We start from the raw sequence: 25,366 nt of genomic DNA, 5'->3' as shown, positions 1-25,366 counted from the left end.
ACGAAACTCGACAGATATCTCAATAGCTATATCTATTGAAAATTATGAAATTCAGATTTCCAGATCTGTTTTTCACGCATATCCAAGCTATGTGTTTAGGTTTTCTTTTCTCACAACCTTAGGTATATATAAAGATTATTTTAAGAGTCATCTCAGATGATGCAAAGCTTTTATTGATGCATATTATGACCGAAGACAATTTGCCCTAATTCATCTTTCTCTTAAAGATGCTACTGCGTTTGTACGTCGTAGGGTTTTGTAACCAAGGAGCTTCTTGATCTTCATCGTGTGGATGAACTGAAGAACTTTGTAGCCAACATCCTTCTCAAGTTGGTGTGTTAGTCACGTACCGGAATCCGTCCATTAATTGGTTAGTCACGTACTTGGAGCCATGCAATGAAAGGAGAGATTGTCACTACATTACAAGCCCAATTGTGTATTGGGGTAAGGATTCAATTGTAGGTTGGTATAAGATACTGGGATTCCTTTACTTGTAGCCACTTGTTTTGATAATAGTGGATTCTTAGGAGTGGTGACCTTAAATTCACGTGGTAGGGTTTTGCCTCGGAGGTTTTCCCCATTCGTAAACAAATTACCGTATCAAGTTTAATTTCCGCTGCAATTAGTTGTTTGGTGATTTGTTTATGCTATCACGTTTATTACATGTTAATTGATTTAATTAATTCACTTGGCTAATTAATTGGTTAATTTACCCAAGGGGTCAATACTTTCTTGGTCTATCAAGTGGTATCAGAGTAGGCACACTCTGATTTGGGTTAATCTTTGTTGTGTGATCCATTGACCCCTGTTTGTCATGGATAGAGGACAATCCTTAATTATCCCTCCTTTATTTGATGGCACTAACTATGCATACTGGAAAGTACGTATGAGAGCTTTCTTGTAGTCTTTAGATGAGAAAGTGTGGCAAGCTGTGGAGATAGGCTGGACTAAGCCAAAAGAAGCGCCAGTTAATTGGGATGATGCTAAGATCAAAACGGCAAACTTCAATAGTAGAGCATTGAATGTGTTATAAAGTACGGTCACAAATGAGGATTTCAAGAAGATATCCTCCACTGAAACTGCGAAGGAAGCATGGACCATCCTCTAGACAATCTATGAAGGAACTAAGGCTATCAAGGATTCAATGCTTCAAAGGCTTACCATGAGCTTTGAAGAGATTAAGATGGAGGAGGATGAATTGTTTGCGAGTTCTACACCGAGCTCAAGGACATAGTAAATTCTGCCTTTAATCTTGGGGAAACCATTCCCAAACCTAAGATTGTTGAAAGGTGCTCAAATCTCTACTTGAGAGATTCCATGCCAAAGTCACTACTATTGAGGAATCAAAGGACATTGATCAAATTCCTTTGATAGAGTTGGTTGGCAACTTGCAGACCTATGAATTGGGTTTGACTAGAATTGGGAAATCGAGCAAGAGCAACAGTAAGAGCATGGCACTGAAGGCCAAAAGCAGTGACACTGATGAGTCTTCAGATGATGAAAATTCTAAGATGAAATCCTATATCATAAGGCAGTTCAAAAAGTTCATGAAGAATGCCAATGCGAAAGGAATTGACAAGGACTGAAAGCAATCCAGTTCTTCACAATTCAAGAACCAAGATAAAGGGAAGAAGGATGCTAGAGATGGCGATTAGTACATTGTTCCCTCTGGACCAAAGTGCTTCGAATGTCAAGGTTTTGGACAAATGAAACAAGAATGTCTAACTTACCTCAAGACCATTGGGAAAAGCAAAGGCCTTACTGCTACCTTGAGTGACACCAAACTTGAGGATGATTCAGATAATGATGATGAGGGAATCTTGAATGCCTTCACTGCCACTGTGAATCCTATTAAAGGGATTGTTGAAGAAGTGGATGAAGAAAAAGACTTGGTAGAGTCTAAGTTTGAGAAGATGGATGAACAAGATGACATCCATATAGCCTATGTAAAATTGTATAAGGTCTCTGAAAAGCATGAGAAATTGTATAGGTTGGCCACCAAGGAGCTTAGTGATGTGGAACTTGAACGAGAAGAAATCTCCACAAAGTTTGATAAAGCTAATCAGACAATTGGAGCCTTATGGTTTGAGAACAATTTCTTGGCTGAAAGGACCAAGAAGCTTGAAGTGGAGCAATTTCAAGTTAGAGCTCAATTGGAGAGGACTTCGAGTGCAAAGCTTGATGAGATGCTTAGCTTGATGAAATCTGCTTCTGATCGAACTGGTTTGGGGTATGATTTCTCTTCTTCTAATATTGCTTCTTCTAGTACTATTGTGTTTGTTTCACCTACTAATAATGTTGAATCTGAGAATAATGAAATGAAAATTTTTTTAGCTAGTGAGAACATAGACAAGGGTAAATCTATCTCAGGAACACCCCCTAAACTTGATAAGAAAGAAACTAAAAACCCTAGGACTAAGAAAGGTAATAACCAAAAGTCTAAACAAAAGAATCTGTCATAATTGTGGAGCTACTGGACATACTCGACCTAATTGCTACAAGTGGTTAGGCACTCAACAAAGTAACAGTATGATCTCAACTGGAAACCAGAATTAGTTTGCATCCTCTTTTGCTCCTCTTGGAGATCTTCTTAAGACCCTCATGTTCCTTTCAAACTTGAACGGTTTCAATTCTTCCCCCTCACTGCTGAATCAAGGGGTTTGCCAAACAAAAAGATTCTTCCAAGGTGTGGAAGAAAAAGGCTCAAAGTGATTTAGTTACTTTTTCTCTCTCCCTCCCTTCTTTTTGTTTATGCATTACTTGTGTATTTTGTTTTCTTATTTTTAAGTCAATCTAGTTTTTATGCTAAGCTTTGTTAACATGTTTTTATTTGTTTTTTTCAATGTTGCTTTATTTTGTTTTTTATTAAAAAAAATTGAAAAATAAAAAAAAAATACAAAAACAATGTGTGAAATGTGTAAATTGGTACTTGTATAGCTTGGATGAGCATCTCTATGCACAACTAAGCAAGTGAGTTTTGTGGCTCATGTTTGTGATGAGTACAATTAAATAATCTCTTATACTTAACACTCATATCACTCTTTTTTACGGAAAGGACTAGAAAAATCCTAAGAAAAAGGCATAAATAACCATCTCACCACTAAAGCCCGCCAATCATGAAATAACATATGTATGCTTCAGCATAGCAAAATTGTGATATTTAAAGCTTAACATAATTGGGTATTTTCTTCTCTCACTTATATGCCCATGCATGATATGCTCAAAAGAAAAATATGCAAAGAAAAATAAAAGCTAAAAGAATCAAAATGCTTTTAAAGATGATTGCAAGCATGTTTCTTAGAGATGTGAGATTTATAGAATGTACCTCGAAAGTGATAGTCTCCATCAAGAAGTTATGATTGTGTGTGAGTTAAATTGATTTTCTCAAATCTTAAATCATCATAAGATGTAGACACTTATGCAATCTTGCGATGTTTTCACACACAACAAGCAAAATTCTTTGCTCCTTAATGGCACATGTGTAGGTACAATGTGAGTTGGTCATTATAAGGAATACATGTGTTAATGTATGCTCACTAAACTGTCTTGACTTGTTTTTGAAATATAAAATTGGTTAGACTTGTTTAGTGTGTGTGTGTGTGTGTGTGTGTGTGTATGTGTGTTTTGGATCTAAATGCTTTACATTTTTCTTATTGAGAGATGATTTTGGAAGCTTAAAATGTTGTTTGGATTTTTAGTTGAGTAGCTTACTTGATTGCATTCATTTATGTGTTTTTCTCTTTTTTGAAAAACTGTTTTTATCAAGCTCGACAACTTCTCAACAGATCTCAATAGATAGCTATCTACTGAGACCCTTGGACTGCTTTTTCTCGACAGATCTTAACACAACTTCGATCCATCGAAGCTTTCTGGAATTTGTCTTAATAGCTTCTCGACAGATTCTCGATCCATCGAGAAAGTTTCTGTCTAGCCAATAGCTTCTCAATAACTGTTCGATCCATCGAGGTACTTTTGCCATCGACAGATTCTCGACAACACCTCGACAGATTTATCTGTCGAGAATTAGTGCTCAATAGATTCTCGATAGATCTCGATCCATCGAGATGCGTTTTCTTTTAATAGATCCAGCGCAATTTCTATTTCATTTTTCTCCGATCTCTCTCTATAGAATCTCTCTTTTTTCTCTCCTAAACACTTTTCCCTCAACCCCTTCATCTTCCCCACTGGTTTTTTGGCCCAAATCTTGCTTCTTACCTTGGGCATGCTTCTCTAATCTCTCATTCTTCATGCATTTCACTCATTTAGACCTAGGTTTTAGGTTTTGTGAAATTTTTGGGGTTTTTAAGAAATTGATGAGTTATTTGTGAAATTTCTGGGTTGGGTTTTGCTTAAATGATGTTATATGCTCATGCATTGCATTTCTTTTGCATTTTTAACAATGTTTCATGCATTTAGATGTGTGTTCTCTATGTTGGAACCTTATGTGCTGGTAGGTTTGGATTGGGCTGAGCCCATGATGATTTTTTTGTTGCACATTACACGATCATGCATTATTCATGCATACGTACCTTCTTTTCTTTCTCTTTTGTACTATATCTATTGATTGGTTCTTTTCTGTTTCTCTCTCTCTCTCTCTCTCTCTCTCTCTCTCTCTCTCTCTCGAATAGTCTGCGCATGGCACCCAAACGCAAATCCACTCCATCCCATAACCCTCTTTGTTCCGAGGCATCATCTTCTTCCGAGTCTACTCCACTCTATGTCAGGTTCCCTGATGAGAAGGCCCATCAAGACTTCTCAGAGAACTTCTCCAAACGTGGCATTCATTCAAAACGCCATGTTATCTTATCGAACTTCTCTGATAGCACTCTACCCACTGTCATTCACAGTCGGGGTTGGTAATCTCTTTGTAAGATCCCAGCGAGTTGTCCTTCCATGATCATATAGGAGTTTTACTCCAACATGCACGGATTGGTGCTTTTCTGTTTGTCTCTCTCTCTCTCTCTTTCTCTCTCTCTTGGATAGTCTGCGCATGGCACCCAAACGCAAATCCACTCCATCCCAGAACCCTCTTTGTTCCAGGGCATCATCTTCTTCCGAGTCTACTCCACTCTATGTTAGGTTCCCTGATGAGAAGGCCCGTCAGGACTTCTTGGAGAACTTCTCCAAACATGGCATTCATTCGAAACGCCATGTTATCTTATCGAACTTCTCTGATAGCACTCTACCCACTATCATTCACAGTCGGGGTTGGGAATCTCTTTGTAAGATCCTAGCGAGTTGTCCTTCCATGATCATACAGGAGTTTTACTCCAAAATGCACGGATTCGATCATTCTATACCTCGTTTCATCACTTCTGTTCAAGGTATCCGTATAGTAGTCACTCCAGAGCTTATCTTCGATGTGCTACATGTTTTGAGGGTATCACATCCTGATTACCCTAGATGTCCTCATCAATGGACTGTGTCCAAAAACAAACTCTTGTCTCTTTTTTGTGAGACACCTTCATCTTGGGGTAACCATCAAAACACCCCTTGCTCGGGCTTTGCAAAAGGCCCGAGGTTCCTTAACATGGTGATGACATTCGTTCTTCATCCTTGTCTCACTATAGCTTTATTACCGAGCCTCGTGCTCACTTTTTGCTTTCCCTCATTGAGGATCTCACTATAGACTTCCCTTTTCACTTCATTCTCTCTCTCATCAATGTCTTTAAAGACACAGCGACCCATGATAAGCTTATCTTTCCTTTTACTATCACGAGGATCATTCACCACTCCTCTGTTCCTTATCTCGAGTCTCCTCATTACTCCATCATGGGTGCCATTATCGCTATGTCCATTAGAAGGAGGGAGGCCCAGCTTCTAGCGAAGCAGCCACGGACCGAAACGATGACTCCTTCAGCACGTTCCACCCCATCCACCTCTGCTCCTTCTTCTTCCGCGGGTGGTATGACTTTAGAGGCCATTGTGGCACAACTTGAGCACATGGATGCTCACCTCGACACTCTCAATGATGAGTTGTGTCAGGTGAACTCCTATGTTGGTCGTATCATACGACGACAGGCTGTCATGGGTGGCTTCACCGCATCTCCATCTCCATCTCCACAGGCTTCTGAGGATGAGGATGCTAGCTCTTCCGGAGATAAGGAGATGACTGCTTCTCAGTGACTTGCCCTTTGTCATTCGTGACAAAAAAGGGGAGTAGTTTTAGTATGAAAGTGGTCATGTACTTAGAGAAAGAGTTAGCATAGGATTTTTTCTGTTAGGGGGAGCGTTTTTTTTTTTTCTTTTTTTTTTAAGGGATGTAGTAAGGACTTTTGTATCTTTTCTTTTCTTTCTCTTTTAGATACATTGGTATTGTGACCACTTAGTGATAGCAAACATTGTATTCATTTTGATATATATTTGATGATGTTGTTATCACATTTCACCTATCTCTCCATGTATTGTTTCTTTTCTCTCTTTATATACATGTTTCTTATTTATTGTATGCAATCTTATATTTATGTTTCACACTAAGATGTTATGATGAGTTTGTTTAAAGTGTTTCAGAAATATAGGTTGTCAAAATCTTCCATGCCATGAACTCTCTTCTTACAAAGTTTTCAAGAGTTTGTTTTAGGGTAGATTTTATTGTATTCAACAAGCGATTTTGAGTTAAGTGATTTATGACTTCTCTCATATTTCTTTTGTTGGTTGTGGTTTTGTCACGGATTGCCAAGGGGGAGATTGTTAGGACATATATGGAACTTTTTTATGAACATATGTCATTTAGAATTGGCTAATCCTTTGACAAAATGCACTTTACTTGTAATTTGGTAGATCTAGGATGTATTTAATACTTCAATGAACAAGAGTTCAAGTCCAAGTATTGAAGCCAATGCAAATCTGCTCAAGAATCAAGTGAAGAAGTGCTATTCATTAAAGCTCGACAAATGTATCTATCGAGATTTGATATACGAAGCTCGACAGATATCTTGACAGTTGTATTTATCGAGAATTATGAAATTCAAATTTCCAGATCTGTTTTTCATGCATATCCAAGCTATGTGTTTCGGTTTTCTTTTCTCACAACCCTAGACATATATAAGGATTATTTTAAAGGCCATCTCAGATGATGCAAAGGTTTTATTGATGCATATTGTGACCAGAGACAATTTGCCTTAATTCATCTTTCTCTTGAAAAAGTCGCTACGTTTGTACGTCGTAAGGTTTTGTAACCAACATCCTTTTCCAGTTGGTGTGTTAGTCATGTACTAGTATCCATGCATTGATTGGTTAGTCACGTACTTAGAGCCGTGCATTGAAAGGAGAGATTGTCACTACATTACAAGTCCAATTATGTATTGGGGTAAGGGTTCAACTATCGGTTGGTATAAGGTATTAAGATTTCTTTACTTGTAATTACTTGATTTGATAATAGTGGATTCTCAGAAGTGGTGACCTTAAATTCACCCGGTGAGATTTTGTCTCGGAGGTTTTCCCCATTCATAAACAAATCACCGTGTCAAATTTAATTTCCGCTACATTTAGTTATTTGGTGATTTGTTTGTGCTACCACGTTTATTGCATGTTAATTGATTTAATTAATTCACTTTGCTAATTAATTGGTTAATTTACCCAAGGGGTCAATACTTTCTTAGCCTATCAACCTTCCTTATTATTCATTCCTTTTGTATTTGTATCTCCTTTTGCTTGCATAGAAAAACTCTCATTCTTAGAAAAATTGTCAGTCCTTATTTCGCAGCCTCCAACTCCCCAAACAATGACTCGAATGCATCGAGCATTGGGAATACCCCTCATGTTGCTCCGTATCCCATTCCCCCTCCTCTTCCTTCACTATTCCTCCCCTTCCCCCTCATGTCTTCCTGCTTGAGGCCGAGGAAGCCCAACCTTGGGAGGAGGTTAATGAAGAGGAAAATGAAGATGATTACAACTCTGAGAAACTTTAAGCAAAGGCTAAGGAGGATGCTGCGGAGAGAGCATATCGCGACTTTATAGGAAAGCTCCCACGGTGAAGGAGAAGGCATAGAGGCTCTCAGACCAGTTCTGACTTTAGCACGGAGGGATCGGACACTTCAAGTGGTTCTAGCTCCTAAACAAAGGAGTTAGGTTCTTTAAAGACTTCAAATTCTAAGGCAGAGGAGTTAGACCTCGTCCTAGACCTTCCATAGGAGGGTTCTAATGAAGAGTTCGACACTTATGGGCAACCTTCTCCTTGAGTTGCTCGCCTTTAAACTTGCAACCTTTTTTTTTTTTTTTTGGTTCTATTTTTATGTAAATAGGCCATACTAGAGGCCTTGGGTTGTAGGTTATTTTGTTTTTGTCTTTATTTTCTTAAAGTGTAAAAGGGGGCCATAAAGGCCAAACTAGATGTAATCATTTTTTCTTTTTTTTTTTGAATATATAAAAGTGGTTTTTATTTTATGCTTTTGAATAAAATGTTTATTTAAATGTTTATCCTTATGTTTTGAAAAATAACTTAGTAAATAAACTGATTTATTAAATAAAAGGGACCCTTACAAAGGAAAATAACATCTAAGTTTATCAGTTAAACAAAGGACAAAGCAGAAACGAAAAAGAACCTATTTGTGATACGTTGTGCCTTTTTACAGTTCCTTCGATGGCAGTTTTCTTTTCTTTCTTTAAAAAAAATGACTTGCCAAATATAATCTGATCTTCCCTCCTTTCTTCTCTATAGGAACTATATTGGCTAACCATTCTAGACACTTGATTTCTTCTATGAAACATGCTTTCAACAGCTTGTTTACTTGAACCTTGATCTTTTCCTCAATATCCAAATAGTATTTCCTGGCTGGCTGCTTCACAGGCTTGGCTTTGGGGTTAGCATTCAGCTTATGTATCACCAGCTTAGGATCCAAGCCTGGCATTTCTTCATACTTCCAAGCAAAGACATCCTTGTATTCTTTTAGCAAAGCTATCAACTTTCTCCTTTCTTCCTTCAGTAGGTTTTTGCTTATCTTGACCAATCTTTCTTCTCCTTCTTCATTTAGGTTGACCTTAATAAGTTCTTCCTAAACATTCTTGACAATGTTATTCATGCATTCGAGGGCTTCTCTCAAGGGTTCTTCTACCACATGCACCCCTTCTCTCAAGGCCTGCCATTCTCCCGACCCCTTTCCTCTAACCGTCAGAACTCATATATCACCTTGCCATCAAGCTTGGTGATCCTCCTTATCTTAGGAGGCCTATCAAGCTCTATGACTTCTCCTTCATCTTCCTTAACACTCCTTAGCACTGTAGAATTAAAAGGAAGGATCATGTTTACCCCCCTCAGACTCAAACTCTTGGTACATGGCCGCTTCTACACAGTGGAGTTTTGCTCTATCATAGGACATCCTAGTGGCCTCAATGGTCATAGGCCTTCCTTGCCAAACAACTTGCACACACCAGTGATAAGTGGAGGCCACATATTTGTGCGCATTAAGCTAAGGGCGGCCCGGGGTGATATGGTATAAAGTATCCCTAGCCATCACATGCATAAGAGTGCATGATATGATAGGCCCTAGTCTCAAATCCAAGGACACATGCCCCAAGGTGCACTGCTACAACGTTCCTATCCCAGACGCTTAGAATGATTCTTGGATGATTCTCTCTCATAAAATACTCAAGGCATCCAGCGTTTGAAGGGGCAAGATGATAGTTGAAGCACTAGTGTCCACCAAGGCTCTCTTGATTTGAGAAGCTCCCAAAAGGGTAGTAACATACAAGGGTCTTTAGCCATCAACTGCTCGGTTGGCTAAGTCTCTCAAGGAAAAAGTCATCAACTCCCTAGTTTCTTGATAAGTCACCTGTAATAAACTTCCTTCAGAAGCGGCAACTCCTTAGATTCTCTTCATTACTCCGGTTAAGGCTTGCATTGCTTCTCTTCTAGCCAATGGCCAAAGACCTATCCCTTCCAAAAAGGAATGGACTTTATCATCTTGCTAGAATTTCAACACCATTTATTCATCTTGTACAGGTGGACATGTGGAGCTATTACTGGCCAAACTCCTAGCCTATCCATAGGATCTTCACATCCCACGAAGAAGGCCATAGCCACCTCGAGCCTATGCATCTTTTGATCTACACGCTTTCCATTCTTGATGACCAAATTGCCCTTGGCCACCTTTTCATGGAAGATATTCCTTAGAGCATAGCAATCTATGGTATAATGGTCACTCCTCCTGTGGTATCTACAATAAAGCGTGCCTCGCTTTTCTTCTTCTATTGGCTCATGTTTATAGGTGAGTAACACCACCACTCCATCTTTAACCCAAGCATCTATGATGCTATACAGCTCTTCTGCTGACATAGAAAAAGGGGGAGGAATACCACTTCTCTCCCTTTTTCTTCCTTCGGTAACTTTCTTCGTCTCCTTTACTACAGCTACTTCTCTCTTTTTGCTCTCCCACTTCCAAGACTGCTTAGAAGCACCAACAGTTTGTGAAGTCAAACACCTGGAAGGCCTCCTTACTGACATGTTGGTCCTTTTGGCAGATTCCACTAGCCTAGTGAAACTAGGAATATGCAAGTTCTTTAAATAAGGACTATATTCATACAACATCCCAGCAATGCACATGTCCATCAGTATTTCTTCCTCCACGAGGTCGTAGCATATCAAAGAGAGGTCTCTAAATCTATGAATGTAGTCTAGTAAGTCCTCAGAAACCCTCTACGTCTCCTTTTGCAGAGGGTTTCTACTAACCCTAAACCTAAACTTGCGAAAACTGGACTCAACAAGACTTAAACAGAGGATTAAAACTAAGCAAAATAATCAAAATTGCAAGAACCCTAAATCTGCATTTTTGGGTATGAGTATGTGTACGCATACATGAGTATGTGTACGCATGCGTCTAGTATGCGTACGTATACATAAGTATAAGCACGCATACACACCCAGAAACAGAGTTTTAAGGCAAGCAACAAAATAACAATCAAACCAAACCTAACATGCTTCTAATATAAAACTAAACAACCTAAACTAAGAACAAATATATCAAAGATAAACAAAACAAAAACTATTCCTAACATGCATTGGATCTAACATCAAACAAAAGTAACACTTAACACATCAAAACATACTCATCAATATATGTTTTGATGAGTTGAATGATGTTTTTATTGGAGAGTTGAATGATTTCATATATTTATATATATTATACATACATATATATATATATATATATATAACAGCAAATTATTAAAATTTCTAAGGCAACCATAAAACACATGAGAATTTTGAGTAGGGAAGACATGGAGTGGAACATATACATCATTTATAACAAAATTAATTTTGGACTTTGTAAATGTTAAGCCCTGGATGGGAAAGTTACTTGTATCTACACAAAAAATCTTGTGGATTCTTCAACATCCAGAAATTGTGTTTCTTTGTTTAAAATATGTTTCTTACTGATTTTTTTTTTTTTTTTTAATTTAACTACACTATGCAAAAAAAAAAAAAAAAATTATAAAATAAAAACCTCAAAAGTAGGTTTCTTTTTCACCTTGACAGGTCATCCTTTGGCTTGAGGTTAATTTTCTGGGTTGGTCCTATATTCTTGGAATCTTCATTTAGAATGTTAAAAGACTAAATAGAAACCCAAAGTTCAAATTCCATTTAATATTGACAGGAAATTTTTCAGAAATTTTTTTGAAGTGCTACTTTCTATGGAAACATAAAGGGAATAAAGCCTATACAGGTAGTGGTACATACGGAGTCGCTGAGATTCTCAAAGAAAATGATAATCTTTTTATTTTTTTCCCCAAAAAAGAATGAGAAAGAGAAAGACCTTAACATTTTATTTTTAAAAGAAACAAAGATAGAGAGATTTAGGTACCTGGTGAAATTGATGCCACGCATGGACAACATCTTGGTCGTGTCGTGTATTTGAGAGAGTTGTGTTACGAGACAGAACTTCAAAAGCACTACGTCGCATGTTCTCTGTACATGGGGTTAATTGTAGCTATTACTTATTACTTTTTAGAGTTTGGCTGGGATTAAAAATGGGCTTGGGCTTGCTATGAACTTTGATCTTGGACAAAACATTTTCTCAATTTTAAATGTCAGCCCATGTTTTTGCAAAACTACTCTTTTAAAGCGCACATAACCTCATGCGGGATCCACTTGGCATAATTTCATGCTCTTCCATATGAAGTCTTTACTTATATATATATATATATATATATGTGCGTGTGTGTGTGTGCGCACGCACACGCGCATGTATTGATTTTGCATCTAAAATAAGATAATAGAGTTTAAGAACCCATACCCAGGCTTTAAAGAAACGTCCACTATTTAGTCCACATACCTTTCAATCTCAAAGTTTTAATCAAGGTCCACTGCAGCTAAATCTTTAATAAGGTTCTTTGGATTGCCAGAGGTTCTGGCCTCTGTGAGGAAATCAGTACATAAGGATTCCAAAGGTTTTGGGATTAATGTGGCAGGAAAACAAGTGAAGCATTTACTAGAGGTTGCTTAGAGAGTCTATGCTACAAATGTTTTATGAGTCGTCAACTATAGTGGTTTTTCCTTTGAAGAGATTATTTATCTATTTCCCACTTGATGACCAAAATTTTGTGTTGTTAGCTTTATTGATTTGATTGATTTGGTTTATTGCTTGACTACGGTTAAATTATTTTTTTCTGTTGGGAAATTTTTTCCTGATTTGATTAATTATTAAATTTGTTAATTTCGCGCAAAATTAATCACAAAGGGATCTTAACTTCTTCTTTTTTCACAATCCTTCCCAAGAACAAAAAAGACTGAGCTGAGGGAAACCAAAAAGAAACAAGGGCAAAAAAAAAATACCCACAAAACAATTTCGTGTAACTCACATCTTTGAGAAGTAAATATGCCTTTTTTAAGAAAAAAAACTTAAAAGCACAATGGCTGCTCTAAGCTCTTTTACATATGTGCTTGTCAACTTGAAAGGCACATGCTCTGCCACATTCCCTGCATTGATTTCCAGCCTTATTTGGCTTAGCAAGGCACTTTTGTTTAGACTCATTCTCAATCTGCCTTTGGTACTCCAAATTCTTTTCAATCATTCTTTGCTCCTCCTCAACCTTACACTCTTCCTCAGCCTTAAGTGTATGATGCAGCAAAATACACACAGAGTATACTAAAAATTAAGAAGAAATGAGAGTTGCTTAGAGTAGCTCTCAAGTGGACACACATCTGCACAAAGAACTAATCTCTGAAACATTAGCGAAAGCTTTGAATTTATTTACTAACAAATGATTCAATTACAATGGTTCAAAGAATTTATACTACTAAGCCTAGAGGTTGAACTAGCTGTAATAGAAAGTAACTAATTGATTACAGAATCTGTTAAAAAAGTAGTTACATCAACTAACTGTCATGTACACTAATGGATTTCAACTACCAACAATTAACTATGAAGCTTTTCAATTATACTGAGATGCCCCTGCATCAGTGTAAGTTCCCATTCCTTTTGCTCTAATTCATTAGTGATTACAGGACCAACAACCTTAGGATCAAGAGGATAATGTCTGCCATGTGCAGCCAGAAAGGAACTGAAGTACAACAGATTTAAGTCTAGAAAGTAGGGGCACATTTTGCCTCGAATCTCCACAATTGACATGTTTTAGCCAAGCAAAAGAAAAGAGGTTCCATAAATTTCTGCTGCTCCTCACTGCCTCCAGTTGCCTACAATAAGGGAATCGCATATTGTTAGGACATTCATTTGCATGATAGATTCTGTATACTATATAAATGAAATTACAATAAAAAGAAAGAAAACAATAACCAGTGTATAAGACCTTAAATTCCTTAGCGTTTCTGTGATCTATTTTTCTTCTTTTTATTTTTCGATTTCCCCAGTCCTTGTCTTGCACCATCACCTCCTTTTTCAGTGTTCTTGTCATCAAGATCAAACTTGGACAACGGAGCTTCTATTGCAACATTAGACTTCTCTGTAGCATCTTTGTCAACCATATTCTCTAGTTGTACCTATAAAGGAGAGATTTATACCAAAAAACATTAAATCCTAAGATGACAAGGTACTAAAAACATTCAATAGAACAGCCCAGAGGATAAAACACAAACCCGCATGAATGACTTCAACAATGGCACAACAATTGATTGATAGTCAAAAGAAGATATCATCAAAAGTTTCTTCCATGTATTCCACTTGGCAGCATAAGTACCCAGGATTATAGCATCAAGTGTGAAGAACTGAAAAAAATAAACATAGTGAGATCCAACGGCAACAAAAAATTATCTAATTTCTTATATTTCAGAATCATTCCTTCTTTAGGCAGGACAGATTCAAGAGTAAAACTACAGCGCATCTCACCTAACATTTCACATGTTTCAAACTATTTCATTTAAATTTGGAACCATCTAAGGAGAGAAAATAGATATACCATTTAAAATTTGGTACCGTACCTTCCCCATTAGCTGATCTTTGTGCATCTGGATTAACATTTTAATGTCCTTGTCTGCTTTTGCTTCTAAAATGATCCTAATGATTTTTAACTCAAGTTTTCACATCTCATCATCACTTTTCTCCTTCTCAATCTCTTGTTGCCGCTTTAGCAGTGCTTAAGCAGCATTTCTGGGATTCGATTCTTCAGCATTTCCAATGTCAAGCCCTGCAGCATATAGAGATGACTCGGAGCAAAACATTCAGTCTCAATAAGCACTTCCAATATTGTTACAATAAGGCCAGGGCTTCAACTCCAAATCTTGTGACTCGTATTGATCTCCGGACTCATTTCTTGACCAATCTTCCACCAATTTTGCAGCGATTTCAATTTCTGAGTTAGGAACAGGTATTGGAGCCACATAATTCCACTCATATGGAAAGGAACGGCAATGTTCGGACGTCATATGCTCTGTATATTTTCTACCATCCAAGAACGTCGTTCCGCAACAACAACACATCATAAATTTCCAATCAACATCTTTTGACATTACCGCATAGTCCACATCGTTTGACAACTCCGCTTTCGCCCTCTGCCCCATCGATTTATTCTCATCGACATACACTTTGAGGTCTTTGATTCTGACACTCAGCAGTTCCTTCTTGGCCTTCAAGCTCATCACATTGTTCCAATGAGCCTTGGCTGGTGTTATCGTGTCAAAGTTTGCCGGTGATGGAGTCTTCACCTTTTCAAAACCCTGCCTCATCCAATCGAATATTGCTTGTCTCTCTTTCTTTATCTCTTGAAAACCTTCAATATCCTTGGCCATCTGTGCTATTGATTTGTTCTCGACGAGCTTCTTGAACTTGTTCATCTTGGCTGTCGCTATTAGCTCTCTGAGTTCCGTCTTCACTCTCTTAATGTCGTCATCGTTAATGGGGTCTATGGGGTTCTCAATGGACAAAGCTGACTCACATTCTATGGGGTTCTCAATGGACAAAGCTAACTCACATTCCTGGATGGCAGCGTCGAATTGATTGTTGCGGGCGAGGTTTTGAGCGTGCATGAGGGCATCTTTGGGGGCCGGAGCAGAGGAGCGTTTCTTCTTTCTGGTCATTCTTTCTTCTTCTTCTCTTTTGGTGGATTTTGGCGGTAAATGGAAAGAGTGATTTGTGTTTTAAAGAATGTAATTTCCCAAGAGAGGTTAAATAGGTATATAGCAAATAGACCAGTCGGAAATTCTGGGTTTGAGAGAGAGAGAGAGAGAGAGAGAGAGAGAGAGAGAGAGAGAGAGAGAGAGAGAGAGAGAGAGAGAGAGGCTGAGGCTTAGGCCCTTTACCCTTTGCATGTAGTGCACTAGACCCGTAAAGATGGTGATATGAACCCGTAAAGATGGTGATATGTGTTCATAAGCATGTAGTGCACTAGACCCGTAAAGATGGTGATATGTGTTCATAAGTGGACACGTGTTATAATGTCAACAGGTCCAGTGCAACTGGACACTGAACCCAAACCTCACCCATATATATATATATAGAGAGGCTGAGGCTTAGGCCCTTTACCCTTTGCATGTAGTGCACTAGACCCGTAAAGATGGTGATATGTGTTCTTAAGTGGACACGTGTTATAATGTCAACAGGTCCAGTGCAACTGGACACTGAACCCAAACCTCACCCATATATATATATATAGACACACATATATATATATATAAGTATGGAAATTTGGCAAATTTGGCTGTTAGAATGTTGGAAACCATTGATATTTTAGTTTTAAGTTTTAATTTATAAGAAAAGTTAACGGTTGCTTTAGCTTTGGTTTTGGAAATTTTTTATAAGAAAAGAAAAAAATAATTGATTTTTTTGACAATATTTTTTTTTTTAATATCTTGCATGAAAGTGGTATCGAGGGTTTTCTAAAATGGTCCATTAACAAATGTTAAGCTTGCACTATTAATTAGACTCTTAATTTATTTACTATCTTGGGCTTGCACAATTTTTTTTTTTTCTTTCACAATTCGGAAGTTGAGGATGGGGGATTTGAACATGGATGTTTCTATTGAAAACACTATGAGTTGACAACTAATCAAGCTACAAGATTAGGTGGCACCTCATTCGTTTTAATGTAAAATAATTTTTTTTTTATTTAATTCAATTGTTTATTCAAAAAATTTGAAAACAAGACTTAATTGTTATTGTTGTATGATTTAAATTGGTCAATAGGTATTTACCAACTAAGAATTGCATAATGAATACATGACCAAGGAAAAAGACTACAAATTTCAATTATTCTTGCTCCTTGATCTAAAATGCCTACAATTGAGCAATTAAAACAACTAGTAAGTTGCTCGTACGATGCACGGATAATATTGGGATGTCTTCTGTAAGACAACTTTGGAGAATGTTGTACATATATTACAAAGAAAAAGCAAACTAATTTAATAATTAGAATAAAGATACATATACATTTTCGAGATATTAAAAATTAAATTAATAGTAACGTATCACAAAGATCAACCTACTCAAACTATATAATGAGTTTTCTTTATCACAACAATGAGTTAATGATTAAAAATAGAGAGACAAACCACATAGGAAGGAAAAGGCAACAGTGTAATAACATATATTAATATTTTCTCTAATATTTCTCCATAAACATATTTTGTTTTAAAATTATTGGTTTTTGCTTTTGTTTTAAATACTAAAACGGTAGGTTTGCTAAAAGTCACAAAGAAGAGAAAATTTTAGGTGTAAGCTCAAACAATTAATGAAAGATTAATAAGATAACAGTAAAAATAAAAAGTGTTCTCCATGTTGATGAATTTTAGCTATATATTCATCTTGATTATTTTTCCAACAATTACAATCTTGAGAGTTGAGAATACATAGGACCATCAGATTATTAATTATGTAAATCTCTTCATTAAAACTTAAAAGCCATTTTTTTCACCAAATAAAATCTTTTGAATTTTGTATTTAGAGATTTTGGAATGCATATAAGATTTATTCTTTTTCCATTTGAAGAAAATATCCTATGATTTTTATGGGTTCCTTTTTTAAGAAGCAAAATTTATGGTAACTAGTTTGGGACTTGTTTTACTTTTATATCCATAAACAAAAGAACTTTTTTTTTTTTCATTATTGATGTTATTATTATATTTCTTTATATTAAATTTTATATGCTAAAACATATTAAAGTGACATCAATTATTTAATTTATCTAAAATTAATTGAATTTTATACATTATATATTTTCTAAAAACTATAATTTTACTCTAACATGTAATCTTTAATTTTTACATTAAAAAAACAAAACAAAAAATCCTGAATAAAAATGAAATGTAAATATTTGTCTTGAATTATATGTTGGTAGCTGATGCTGAAATTTTCTTATATACAAGAAAACTGTAAAAATGAAAGTAAAAGTAGTCTTGAATTATATAAAACTAACTACGAAATTTTCTTATATACAAGAAAATAATATATATTTATATAATAAATTGTGTGTTTTGGGGGGGGGGGGGGGGGGGTGGTTATTTTGTGTACTTAAAAATTATGGATTTCTTTTATCTTGGTCCCCAAAGAAAAATTAACTCAAGTGGTCTAATTCTGGACCATTTACTAAAGTGATCAATTTAGATGTAGTGTTATATATAGATTAAAGTGGTCTAATTTTAGGCCATTTTTTATATATTTTGATTCTATCGATATGCTGGATTTAGATTGACTAATATTTGTAATAATATTGTAAGACTTGGTCAAATTGTGGAGCAAAATTTCTCATGAGAGCTGGTGATGCAAGTACATAAGGGATATGTGTTTAGGATTGGGGTTTAGAAAGAGTTGAGAATTGGTTAGAGTAGCTTATAGCCTATAGGTGGACAAACCTCTACACAGAGAACCCATCTCTGAAAATTGGAACTAAAGGCTCAGGGAAATTCTTATCCATTACAATTAGAATTACAGCTACTTATAATACTAGCTACAAAAGCAACCAAGCTTTGCTAAGTGGCTCCTACTGTAATGGAATTAGTTACAGTTATAACTAGCACATGCTTAACTGTTTCTAACTAACTAACAGATCACCTAATACATTCATGTGCACTAATTGTCAACTAAACTGCAATGAAAACAATAACATGACACTAAAACACATGACTCAATTCAGCTGCTGCCCAGAAAAATATCCATTGTTGTTGCTGTATTTTCTAACCGGCTACTACTGCATACATGAAAATTGAAATTACTTCTAGCTGCTGATTTTGATTACAATTAAAACTTCATAATGTAGATGCTCCTGCATCAGCTGCTCAAGATTTACCTTTTTTAAAACTATGGTTAAATTATTTCTTTGTTGAGAACTTTTTTGTTGGTGTGACAGGGATCTTAAGTTATAGTTTTCACCATCCTCTCAAGAACCAAAAAAGGCTTTGTATTCCCATAAAAAAATAAAAATAAATAAAATAAAATAAAAAGATAAAAGACTTTGTATATTTGCCAATGAGAAGCACAACAGACTACACTCTCAGTTTGAAGATATCTTGAAAACAGCTTCATAAACGAAAGCAGTAAATCATTACATTAGAACATCTACCTCAGTTGCTAGCTAACAAGTTCATTTCAGTTTGTCATCAATAATGCGCTTAATGAAGCGACAGTCAGCATCACAGGCAGTAAAATATATCATGTTCAAGTTCACTGAAGTCTTCTCAAAAAACGAAAATTAAAGTTCACATGATTTCTCATCCTATCTGATGAGAAATAAAATCTATCAAGTCAAAAACATATCAAAGTTGATGCCATTGAAAGGCACATCCTCTGTCACATTCCCTGTACTGGTTAAGCCTCATCAATCTCAGCAAGGCGCTTTTGTTTGGCCTCATTCTCAATCTGCCTTTGGTACTCCAAATGCCTTGCAAGCATTCTTTGATGCTCCTCAATCCTACTCTCTTCCTCAGCCGTACATGTAAGTTCCCTTTCCTCTTGCTCTAATTCATCAGTGGTTACTGAACCAACAACCTCAGAATTAAGAGGATGATCTGTGCCATGTGCAGCTGGAACCAAACTGAAGCAGAACACAAGTGAAAAGATATTGAACTTAGTTTGAGCCTAGAGATTGGTATGACATATTGCCACATATTTACATAATTTACATGCATATTTTCCAACCAAAAGAAGAAAAAGGATTCCCGAACCAAGTATAATAGTATGAATAAAATAAAGACTTACTTTTGCTCCACATTTTCCTGTTGATCCTCACTACCACCGGTTGCCTACAATAAGGGAATTGCATATTATTAGGGAATTACTTTGCATGACAGACTCTGTATATAAGATAACCAAATCACAATAAAAGGAAACAGAACAATAACTAGTGGCAGTAATTAAGACCTTAAATTCCTTAGCCTTTCTGTGATCCTTTTTCTTCTTTTTATTCTTTGATTTCCCCTGTCCATGCCTTGCATCATCACCTCCTTTTTCAGTGTTCTTCTTGGCATCAAGATTAAGCCCAGATAACAAATCTTCTAGTGCAGCATTAGACTTCTTTGTAGCATCTTCGTCAACCATTTCTTCTAATTGTGCCTATAAAGAATAGGTTTATACCAAAAACATTAAATCATAAGCCAACAAGAAGGTAACTAAAACATTCAGTAGAACAGCCCAGAGGATCAAACACAAACCCGCATGAATGTCTTTAACAATGGCACCACAATCGATCGATAGTCATAAGAAGTTACCATCTTAAGTTTCTTCCATGTCAGCTGAATGGAAGCATTAGCACCCAGGATTAAAGCATCGGATTTGAAACACTGCAAACATTAAACATGGTAAGAGCCAATGGCAACAAAAATACAGTATCTCATTAGTTATATTTCAGAATGATTCCCTCTTTAGAAGGGACAAGGGAGGATAGATTTAAGAGCAAAAGCTATTAATGTATCTCACCTAACATTTTGCATGTATCATACTATCTCATCTAACTTAGGAACCATCTAAGTAGAGAAAATAGATATACCATACCTTTCCAAACAATTGATCAATGTGCATCTGGATTAACATATTTATGTCATTGTCAGCTTGTGCTTTTTTCAAAATACTCCCTATGATATCCAACTCCATGCTACCCGTCTCATCATTACATTCCTCCATCTGAATCTCTTTTTGCCGCTTTAGCAAGAGTGACTTGTAACTCTGTGGATTGCCGGAAATCTCTTCTCTTCTCTTATCTTCTTCCAAACATATTCCCTCCATATCCAGCCACAGCTTCTCCTCTCTCAAATACTTGTATTTCCTCTCACAAATTTTCTGTAGCCGGCGAAATTCAGACTCAATGATCTTGAAAAGATCCATTCCTAGATTTTTGCTAGCTTTTCTATAATTTGCCCACTCCTCCAATTTCTCCCCAATAGGCTCACTAGCCATATATAACCACTGAACAATATCATCTCTATATTCCTGACAAGCATTCCTGCTTTCATCAACACTTCTAGAAGCTTTTGCACTTGTTTCATCAAGCAGCAGAATTAGATGAGACAAGTCATTGCTAAAAATTATCCTCTCATGACTAATAGTAAGATCATCCATAGCATTGTCCATCGTGAAACTAGAGTAGACATCACCTAATCCACAAGAAATCTCAAGCTCTTCCTCGATGAATTCACGGACGCTTTTAAGCTCTGGTTCATCGAGAAACAACACTGAGACCAGCGTCCTATTCATCCAATGCTGCTTAAGCAGTGTTTCGGGGATTCGATTCTTCAGCATTTCCAATATTAAGTCCAGCAGCATATAGAGATGACTCGGAGCAAAACATTTGACCCCTATTAACACTTGTAAAATCGTCCAAATTCTTTTGATCATCTCCTCGCGGTTGGTATCGTTGCAATAAGGCCAGTTCTCCAACGTCAAATCTTGTGACTTGCCCTTATCTTGGCCTTGATCTCCAGACTCATTTCTTGACAAATCTTCGATCAATTTCACAGCAGCGTCCACGTCCACTGGCTTCCAATCGCAGATTTCAATTTCTGACTTCAGTAAAATTCTTGGCACAACAGACTGTAACTCCTCGGACAAAGTCCCTAAATGGTCAATCTTTATATGCTCCATATTCAATTCTTCATCAAAAAACCTCTCGCCACAACAACAACACGTCGAAAACTTCCAATTCTTCGTCTCCTTCGCATACTCCACAGCCTCTGCCAACACCTCTTTTGCCTTCACCCCCATCGATTTATTCATATCGAAATCCACATCGACACTGACACTCAACAATTCCTTCTTCGCCTCCAAGCTCATCTCGTTGTTCCAATAAGCCCTGGCTCGTGCTATAGCGTCCACATTCAACAAGACTTTCTTGAGTAGTTTTCTTGAAGTAGACGGTGATGGCAGTTCCACTAAACTCTGCCACACATTTTCAAGTCTTGTGTTTATCTCTACCTTTATCGCTTGTAAAGCTCGAAATGCAAGTGAATTGTCCTCCACGAGCTTCTTGAACTTGAACTTCTTGGCTTTCGCTATTAGCTCCCTGAGTTTCGTTCTCACTTTCCCAACTCGAGACTCCAGGGTTGAATCTAGGGGAGTGTATTGGACGATGCCCAAGTTATCTTGCATGGGGTCCAATGGATTCTCGATGGACAAAGCCGACTCGCATTCTTGGATGGCGGAATCGTATTGCTCATTGGTTAACAGCACCACAGCACGCAACATTGGGAAAGAGATGGAATCCGGGGAAAGCACCAGGGCTGCATTGCTGAAGTAGAGGGCGGAGACAATGTGTTCGTGTCTTATGACACTGGATGTGTCGCTGATCGATATCGCGATATCCTTATGGACGAGGGCGATGAGGGCGTTGGCAAGGGCGGAGTCAGGGTGGCTGGAGACTAGGGACTTGGCGGCTTCCAGTGCCTCGCTGTAGGTCCCATAATGAAGAATTCCGAAAACTCGATTGCATTCATTGGACAGTGGAGAAGAGGAAGAGGAAGAGGACGAGATGGGTTCGGGTTCGGAGGAAGAGGGTGGGGAGAGCGGGGCAGAGGAGCGTTTCTTCTTGCCGGTCATTCTTTCTTCTTGATTTTGGCGGTAAATGGGCAGAGAGGATGGGAATTCTGGCTTTTCAATTGAAAGATTTAAGGGGAAAAAAAAAAATAAGTGGTGAACCAAATAGACCCTATAAATAATGACTACTCAAATGAATTGAATTATTACTTAGACTATGTTTGTTTCAGCATTAATATTTTCTGAAAAATGGTTTATTTTCTAAAAAGTATTTTTTGGAAAACTATCTCATTTTCTGGTGTTTGGTAATAATCTTGAAAATGGGCTTAAGAATGTTTTCTGGTACTTGGTATCCACAATTTTTATAAAATTTCTTTTCTAATTTAAAACATGTATAATGTGTGTATTGTGTAAACCCACCTAATGTAATCAATATAAATAAATAAATAAATAACCAAGAATGAATTTGGTTTTCAAACTAAAATTTTGACAACGAACACAATCAAAATTAGCTATCTAATTTTCATGATCTCAAATACTCATCTTGTTCACGTATATGAACATAGAAAAAAACCAAGTACACTGGAAGTGTACTATAGTGGCACAAATCAAGAGAAAATATATATATATATATATATTAACCGTACTTCTCATAATTCAAAATAAATATTATACCCATAAGTTCCATTTTAAATAATTCAAAATGTCACATAGGCCAAATAGTTTGATAAATACCAAAAATTGTTATAAAATTGTTGACGGATTTGTGAGGGAAAAAAAAAAAAAAAAACCCTTATTAAAGGAATGGTGTTATAGAGGAGAGAAGAAATAGGGAGAAAAAAGAGAAGAGAGGCAAATAGAGAGAGAAATCTGTGGGAAGAAAAGAGGCCAGAGAGAGTGATAGTAAGGGTGTGAGAAGAGAGAGAAAATAAAGGGAAGAGAAGAAATGAGAGAGTTTATTGTGAGAAAGGCTGAATGAGTGAAAGAAAATATTATTTCCTGAGTCAAAAGAAGATAATATTTTTAAGAATTATGCGCCACATGAGAGAGAGATTGTTTTCCTTTTTTTTTTTTTGGAAAACAACCTATAGAAAATAAGCCTTATTTTTATAAGAGTTTTTCGTTGACCAAAGATAGTTTTCCGTTGACCAATTTTTGTTTATATTACTAAACACTGGAAAATGTGGAACACTATCTATATAGAAGGTTTTCCAACGAAACAAATAGAACATTAGACTGTTTATGAAGCGAAACAAGCCATATTCCAAATGCCTCCTATTAAAACTCCTAGCTTAATGTCTTTTTCTTTTTTCTTTTTTCTTTTTCAAAATTCAGGCATATATTTGGTATAGAAATTACTTTAGTTAAATCCCCCACCATAGTCAATCAGTTCTTCTTGTGACAGAATCGATCTTCAATAGAATTTTGTGAATTTTAGTTTCTTTCTATTGAAATAACAGTAACAAGTATAATAGTTTTTTTTTTTATAATTAAAAATTTTATATTACATGTTTGAACATCATTTTATTTATTCTCATTGTTATTTTTTTGTTGTATTATTTCATCATCTTGTAACTCTTTTTGATGAATATCTTGTTCATTTGTGAGGTTTTCATCTTAAACTTTTCTATATATTTTGATACTGCTAGTAACAAATTTATTAAGAAATTCTACTTGAGTTCACTAACCTTTTATAATTATAATTAACATAAAAATAACAATTCTGAAACCTTTGTTTTAGATAAACTATCAATTTTTTGCTGAAGCTTGTACCCTTGTACTTCGTTTTAATTATATTCTTTTTCAAAAATCTGATAAAATGACACAGAATCAAAGGATCGAAAATTGATGAGCATGAGAGAAACATGATGGATGAAAAAATTGATAAGATGGACCGGATATCCGATTTTCCTGAATTTATCTTGCATCACATCTTGTCCTTCCTACCACGAAAAGAGGCATCTAAGACTTGTCTCTTGTCCAAAGAATGGAATTTTGTATGGTCTTCATTTCCCATTTTGGATTTTGATTAAGACGAATTTGTCAAGCCAGATATTTGTTATCCATATGTACATATAGACTTCATGAAGAGTGTGCATAAATCTTTAAGAAGATTCATCGAGCGTGATTTGCAGATGCAGAAATTTAAACTTCACACGACCCTTGTTAACCTCAGGTTGGCCGCATTGGTTGATAAATGGATAGAGCGGGCCTTTGAACATGATGCCAAAGAGATAAGTCTTCGAGTTCAAACTGTAAATAATTCATTCTATACTCTGCCTAGAACAATATTTGTTGCAAAATCAACTAATGGTGGTAAGTTAGAGCAACCATTTACTTGCAGTGCTGTGAAATTTTATTCCCTACAGAAGTTATGGCTTGAGCAAATTTATCTGAACGAAGAGATTATCCAATAGATTATCAGAACTTGCCCTTTTATCACTGATTTTGGTATTGTGAGATGTCAGGGATTTAAAACTCTCGACATCTCCAAGCTCTCTAAACTAAGTAGGGTTGAGGTGGCTTCTCTTGAGCAAGAAGTTGAGAGTATCAAAGTTGAAGCTGCAAATATTCAACATTTCAGATTTATTAAATCACACCAACGTCTAGTGGACATCACTGCATGTCAAAATTTGAAAGAATTATACTTGAGAGATTTGAGCATTACAGACCAGTATCTTAACTTCAATATTTTTTGATTTCCCCACCTTGAAACTTTGCATGTTATTGGCTGCAACATGTTGAAAAGGGTCAAAATTTCTGCACGGAGACTGATGTTAAAAATCAATGCATGCCAAAAGCTGGAGGAGCTTGAAATTGATAGTCCGAATTTGTCATCATTTGTATTTTGCAGCTTCGAGAATTCAATTCGTATGATTTTTTCAAAGAATCCTCCTTGTCCTTTTGAACTCACATTTACAGTTCTCTTCAATGACACTATTTGGTTCAGTTTTTGGTTCCTTCAGTTGAGTGAACTTCTAGCAATGTCAAATCAAAGAAAAGTTTTGAACCTAACAATCACT

The 25,366-nt window shown here is 36.4% G+C and overlaps 1 protein-coding gene across 1 annotated transcript; it reads right to left on the bottom strand.

Annotated features, from left to right (window-relative positions):
- Positions 1-19,187: 19,187 nt before the first annotated feature.
- Positions 19,188-22,406, bottom strand: LOC126727837 (uncharacterized). Its single transcript, XM_050433747.1, has 5 exons — positions 20,370-22,406; positions 20,087-20,158; positions 19,740-19,931; positions 19,578-19,621; positions 19,188-19,413 (listed from the first exon to the last, which is right to left on the bottom strand). The coding sequence occupies exons 1-5, from the start codon at positions 22,404-22,406 to the stop codon at positions 19,188-19,190; spliced, it is 2,571 nt and encodes an 856-aa protein (XP_050289704.1).
- Between the last annotated feature and the right edge of the window lie 2,960 nt (positions 22,407-25,366).

Source organism: Quercus robur, chromosome 5 (genome assembly GCF_932294415.1).
Source record: "Quercus robur chromosome 5, dhQueRobu3.1, whole genome shotgun sequence".
In the NCBI taxonomy this organism is placed as follows: Eukaryota; Viridiplantae; Streptophyta; class Magnoliopsida; order Fagales; family Fagaceae; genus Quercus; species Quercus robur.
Note: the sequence above shows the minus strand (reverse complement) of the source record. Positions and strands in the feature narration are given on the sequence as shown.